General features: G+C 35.6%; 1 protein-coding gene across 4 annotated transcripts; it reads right to left on the bottom strand.

Moving 5' to 3' along the window:
• Positions 1-572: 572 nt before the first annotated feature.
• LOC122659101 (putative axial regulator YABBY 2) lies at positions 573-5,177 on the bottom strand. 4 transcript variants are annotated; one of them, XM_043854255.1, is made up of 6 exons: positions 4,958-5,177; positions 3,277-3,399; positions 2,832-2,952; positions 2,108-2,156; positions 1,781-1,856; positions 573-851 (listed from the first exon to the last, which is right to left on the bottom strand). In XM_043854255.1, exons 1-6 carry the CDS (start codon positions 5,024-5,026, stop codon positions 735-737), a joined length of 555 nt encoding a protein of 184 aa, XP_043710190.1. In that variant the 5' UTR covers positions 5,027-5,177; the 3' UTR covers positions 573-734. The 4 variants fall into 4 exon arrangements, with proteins under 4 accessions (XP_043710190.1, XP_043710188.1, XP_043710193.1 ...); XM_043854253.1 differs by having other exon boundaries at positions 2,832-2,958; positions 4,958-5,174; XM_043854258.1 differs by lacking the exon at positions 4,958-5,177 and adding an exon at positions 3,654-3,703 and having other exon boundaries at positions 2,832-2,958.
• Positions 5,178-6,498: the final 1,321 nt, after the last annotated feature.

Genomic DNA, 6,498 nt, shown 5'->3' with positions numbered 1-6,498 from the left:
TGAAGTTGACGGATGAATCTCAAAAGCTGCAACTCTTTACTCTGAGAGGAGAACATGTACCTTAACACATTAAAAGAGGGAAGAACTGAGAAGGACAATGCTATAAGAGAAGTCATTGTGCAGTGCCCCACTCCCTTAAAACAATCTCTACTTGCAGAAGGGCCACCGTCCCATGGTACCAAAAGAACAAAAAAAACATAGAAGAATAATTCCATGATTTCCATGAAATCAAATTAATTATCCTTCTTCATTAAATTCTTTATGGGATCTATCAATTAGTTCACCTTACACTGATCAGTATCATTTTCAGCCTTATTTTTTATTTTTCTTTAAATTTTTATATGATATATTTTAATGATAATATGGGCCTTGTTAATTTAATCCTTTACGCGCGCGCGGTTTAGCTATTTTAACACAGCTATTTTAGCGAAAAAATGTTAATGTGGAAAAGACCAAAGAGATCGAATACCATTATAGCTCAATAATATAAAGCTCACCACAATGCCATCACAAAGGAAGAAGAGGAGGGGAGGGAGGAGGATAAGAAGGCATTAAACCCCTTAATTGTATTAATTAAACAAGAATTATGATGATGCAAGTAATTAATTAATAAAAAGCTTGGGAGGTTCAGCATTTCCTACCCATGAGATTAGGACACTTTATAGTCCAAGTTATCAAAGTTTAGTAGAGATATTAATTATACCAAAACACTAGTACTTGCAAGATAAAATTTCTCAATAGAAACCTTGAGCCTTTTTGGTTCCTTCGCTACCACCAAATCCTTCATCAATATTTATGTGCTTGTTTCCATCAAGTGTTAGCCCAAAGTGAATATGAGGAAAATGAGCCCACTGCCAAAACAATAAAACTTTAATTAAGCATCTTTGTTTAATAGTTCATAAAACACTCAAAATATACCAATTTACAAACTAGTATTTTAAGAAAAAAATAGAGCACCACACTAGAATTAAAATCAATCTTAAGGGTAGTTCTGATGATAGTATTGAGAGAGAGAGAGAGAGAGAGAGAGAGTATAGTTCATTTAAATTCATAACCAAACAAAAAAAGTTCATTTAAATTAATGCATCATCAAACTAGTTCATGTGAGACATTTACTTGTTAGGAATTTTTTACGATTTCGTATAATTAACATTAGACTATTTTGAGATTCTCTAGGTAGCTTGATCTCTTATCATCAGTACCAATTTTAAGTCCAATATAATTTCACTCTCCACAGTTTTCTAGTAGGGTTCTAAATAAGTCTTTAACTCTACCATGACAAAGAAATTTAAGAAACTAAATAGAACTTGAGCTTTAAGAAGGTTATTGTCTTAAAATCCATATGAAAGGAAACTATGAAAACAATATTTTAAAAGCAGGGTAAGGGAATGATATGGATATAAATATGGATGGATGAGAGAAATTGAATAAGGACATGTTAGCTATTCCATCTTTGGGAAATGTCATTGTATTAGAACTCTAGGGTTTCATTGAAACTTGTTCTTCAAACCCTATTCCATTTTCAGCCCCTCTAAGTGGTGAATTCCCTTCTCATCTTCTACTGTGATTGCATTTTCTCATTTTCTTCAGTCTCATATGTACTTCATTCAAGAGCTTATGCATTGGAGTCTAAGGTCTAGTAGTTCTTTGATGTTTGAGTTTTTGAGAAGAGAGAGAGAGAGAGAGAGAGAGAGAGGAGGAGGAGGAGGAGACTTATAACTCTTCCCCTTCCTCAATAAAGTTGTAATACCATATATCACAAGCAGAAGAAGAAACTTACATTTTTTGCTGCAGTGCTAAAAGCTTCTCTGTGGCTAATGTCAGGATTACTAGCCTTAATCCTTTGGATCTCTTCCCTGAGAAAGGGGAAAAAAGCAAAAATAATTAGTTACACTAGCTGTCCAACTTAAAAAATAATGAACAATTTGTGGTTGTCCATTTGGTTCTTTTATTCTCTTCTCCTTTGCCTTGCCTAATAAAGATTTGTGGTAACTTTTAATAAATTCTTTTGTTCACAAAAAATATACCAAATTCATTGCTAACTCAACCAATTAATGAGATCATTCAGTGAATAATTAAAGAAAGGTTAAAATTCACTTAAACTCACTTAATAAATCTGTTGTATGCCGATGGAACTCGTTGCCTCTTCTCTGGAGCTGCTTATTTCATTATAGCAAGAAATATTGATCGATTAACACTCGTGGTAATTAAAAAAAGTGAAAAGTAACACAAATTTTCATTTTATAATTTGAAGGTTAAGTGTAGAGACTATATATGTTTAATTAATCTAGGACAAAGTTTTCATCCACCCATAGAGGACGGTTCATCTACCATCCTAGGGTTCACAAACCCTCCTAGGGTTTTAATATGTTCCAAAATACCCTCCTGATACCCATTCCCTCCCTCTCTCACGCCCTTCGGTGAATGGGATCCCAAAGAGAGAGAGAGAGAGAGGGGGGGGGGGGGGGAATAACATATAGGAAGAAAACTAGGGCAGCAGTTGGTATGCATTCTTGGAACACATTCTAAGTTGATTTCGCATTCTTAGATGATAAAAATTGTTGTTTTTATTGCCCAAGAATGTGAAATCGACCTAGAATGCATTCCAAACACAGCTAGAATATACCAGCTAGAGACGGCTGTTTCCCTTGGAATCTGGGACAATGGGGATTTTAGATCCAAGAATACCCCCAACCTCAAAGCTAATGCTGTTCCCGAATCTCTAAAATGTTCATTTGATCTCTGGTTATTAGTGTGGAGAGAGAGAGAGAGAGAGAGAGAGAGAGAGAGAGAGAGAGAGAGAGAGAGAGAGAGAGAGAGAGAGAGCTTACGGCGTGTAGGCATAAGTAGTTGAGATTGTTCACTCTCTACAGAGTCAGGCGTGGAAACCTTGTTGCCAATGGAAGAAGATCCACCATCCTTACTTGAATCTTCAGAGTTCACACTCTGATTCTGAAACTTTTCTCAACCGAGGAGTAGTTATTATTCATCATCTCATTCATTAATACCCTTAAAAATATATATATTTTTTAAAAGTTATGTTCGTATTTGGCTTTCCTACGTAAAGATTCAAAACAAACTTTCTAAATAGTGAAAAAAAAAAGAAAAAAATCCAGAGAAGTTAGCAGTGTCTCTCTGAGTTCTATTAAATGAAAATCTTTTTTTATTTTTTAATTTTTGAAAACCAAAAGGGGTTTGGAAAGAATTCAGAAATAAAAAACCAGGACCACCCTTTTTTTAATTAAAAAAAATTAAAATGACAATTAGTAGACATACCTGAAGATCTTGATGAGGAGGTAGTGTCTGGAGCAAAGCTCCCATGTTCACAGACAACAAATTAGAGCAATACCCACATCTCACAGTCACCAGATTCTGTAAACTCGTGTTTGGAACACTAACCTGCAAATTAAAAATAAATTTATTTATTTAAAACCAAATGCAGTTTAGAAGAATAAAAGAAAACTGCATTATTATAGTAAAGTTGATCCTTGGAAGAAGAAGAAGAAGAAGAAGAAGGATTCTGCTATCTCAGGTCTCACATGAGTAATAACTATAAGGAGGGGAAGAGAGTCTCCTCTTCTGATAGATTCTCAAAAAAATAGTGTTACAGACAGTCTCTCACATCTCCATTTCTCTTTCCTTTTGGTGCCCACCTGACTTTTTCTCATTTTCTTCTGACTGGTACCAAAAGCATAAGGAAGAGGTAGAGGAGGGGTTTTTTTTATTAAAAAAAAAAAGGGCAAGAGAAAGAGAAAAAATGAACCCTAGTGGGAAAAGAGAAAGAGAGAGAGAGAGAGAGTCGATAAAGACGTGACTGGAACGGAAACCACTGAAGCCATAATCACAGCTCCCTTGTGTGGACATCACCATATGTGTGTGTGTGTGTGTGTGTGTGTCTGTGAGAGAGAGAGAGAGAGAGAGAGAGAGAGAGAGAGAGAGAGAGAAAGAGAGAGATGAAATAAAGGAGATCTCTTCCTGCTCTAGTTGCAGGAGTCTGAAAATCACAGTCTTGGACTTTCAAAAAGAGATAAAATGAGGAAAGCTTTCAAAGGGTTTGTTAAAAGAGGCTTGTTGTTATGATGAAACTATTCGAAAAAAAGAAGGCCAAATAAAGGGTTTGTGTGTATATGTGTGTGTTCCTCTCGATCCACATCATATATGTTTCTCACACCTATTTCCCAAATTTCCTTTTAAAAATATGCTTCAAACAATGTTGGAATATGAGAACCCAATACCAAAAAGGAAACCAAACCCAGATACCAAAAAAAAAAAAACAAAAAAGCTAGAAAGCTGAAATCATGGTTAAGCAAGCTTCAATGGTGTAGTTGTGAATGGGTGGAGGCAACCCATCCATATACTACTATATTATCTATATCTTATGAGACTAAATTCATGAATGGAAAGCAGTGTTGCAGTATTTCTTATTAATAAGCAAGAGATTATCAATTTGGAATCACAGCAAGAAAAATCAACTTTGGATGGAAAAAAGTCTTGGAGTTGAAAAGCTCCATTTCTTTACTGACTTCTGTGAAACCCTAACAACTAGCCCTACCCCTGCCCTAGCCCTAACCCTAAACCATATAGAACCCACCTTTTACATTCTAAATTTTTAGTGATCCACATGAAGAGAAGAGAAGTATCATGATCTAGATCATTGATCAAGCTAGCTCTTTAGGTTTTGAAAAAAAAATAGGGTAGTCTAGAGCCTGAAAAATTAAAAGCCTTTATATTTTCCTGTAAGCTCTTATTCATTTGTTTCCCCCAAAACTTTTCAATTCTAAAACTTGTAAAATATTGATCCATATAATCGAAATTAGACCTTCATTCATAATGAAAGAGGGTTCTAATCTCGAATTTGAATTAAAGATTGTGAATATTGAGATAGGGCTTGGATGGTTTTAAAGTGAAGTGAGAAAATAGAAAGGAATAGAAGGGGAAGTAAGTAGTAGTGGTATACCGCTAAAATGGTGTTGCAGAAGTTGCAGTGAACGTAACAAACATGTTCAGATGAGACGTCGAGTGACATTTTTTGTTTTGGAGAATTGCAGATCGCCAGAGCCTTTTGGATTGTCCAGAAAATAAAAATTAAACAAACAAAATTATATATAAAAAAGATCCAAAATTGAGAGAGAGAAAAAAAAAAGTGACAAGAAAGACTGAAGAGGGAAGTAGAAACAAGCTTTTTCTGCAAGAAAGAGAGAGAGAAAGAGAGATGGATTTATAGGGATTAAGGAGGGGGGGGAGTATAAGATATGTTATACAGAAAACAAATGATGGAAGATGGGATTAATCGGGTCGGCTGAAACCCGGTATGGGGAAGGAAGATCAGATGGTTAGTGGTTTTATGAAGAATTATGTTGTGGCCAAAAGCCAATAGCGGTTTTTTTTTGTGGATTGGAATAGTGGGTTTTATTGGAGAGAGAGAGAAGGAGGGAGAGAGAGAGAGGGAGCATTATGATTGAGTGAATGAGTGGGTGGGGACTTGGGAGTGTCAAGTCACAACCCATCCTTCATGGCTTTCTGTAGCGGACGAGGGGGGGAAGGACGAGATATTAATTGCTTGGAATGTTTAGAGATGAGAGAAAAGCAGTGGTTGGTTTTAATTGAGAGATAGAAAGAGAATTGTCAGAGATTCTGTCCCATATTTACTGTCAGTAGATCTAAATAAAGGTCTAGTAAACCCAAAAATTATGTTTTTTTATTTTTTTATTTTTTCAATGAAGTAGAGATTATTATAGGGAGTTTCAACCTTAGATATCCTTCTTTACTTTTACTTTCTAAACTTTCTAGTTAGTAAAATATTTTGTATGGTAGTAACCCAAGATTTACTTGTATCACTCTATCATTCACCGGATCAGGATCGTCTTCAAGGAGAAGGGAACGTTTAGAGCGCTGCCAGTCGTTGGGCTGTGTCGCACACATCCTTAGGCATGCATCAAAATGTGTGTGACACAGCTCAACCGTTGGATGTCCCTGGCAGCACCTTGGGCGCACTTGTCCGTGTAAACAAGCTAAATTCATCATTCACCATTAATTTTCAAAAGTAACACACAAAAAAAAAAAAAAGAAGAAGAAGAATAGAAAAAAAAAATAATTTCCTTTTGTTGGTTCCATAAATTGTTCATGCATGTATATCATGACCATCCATATCCAAGCAGGTGGGGAGTGGGGAGTGGGGACCCACCATTTATGGTTACCACTAAGAAGATCTATGAGCCCAAATATGTAAAACCCATTTCAAATATTGATCATCTTAATTACCATTGCTGTGATATTCTTCATGCAAGACCTCCTTCTTCTACCCATGGAGGAGGAGAATCACTGAAACCTTAAAGGAATTACCATGTCAGTATCACATCAGCCAAAGCTAATTTTTGTTTTTCATCAAGAAATGAAAAAAGAGAATGATAATATTCAATATATTCTTTCCCTGAATGAAAGGCAAAGAGTATCCAAAAGATGAGGTGACTGTGATCCTTTGCTTAAACATTCCATCTT

Source organism: Telopea speciosissima, chromosome 1, assembly GCF_018873765.1.
Source record: "Telopea speciosissima isolate NSW1024214 ecotype Mountain lineage chromosome 1, Tspe_v1, whole genome shotgun sequence".
In the NCBI taxonomy this organism is placed as follows: domain Eukaryota; kingdom Viridiplantae; phylum Streptophyta; class Magnoliopsida; order Proteales; family Proteaceae; genus Telopea; species Telopea speciosissima.
Note: the sequence above shows the minus strand (reverse complement) of the source record. Positions and strands in the feature narration are given on the sequence as shown.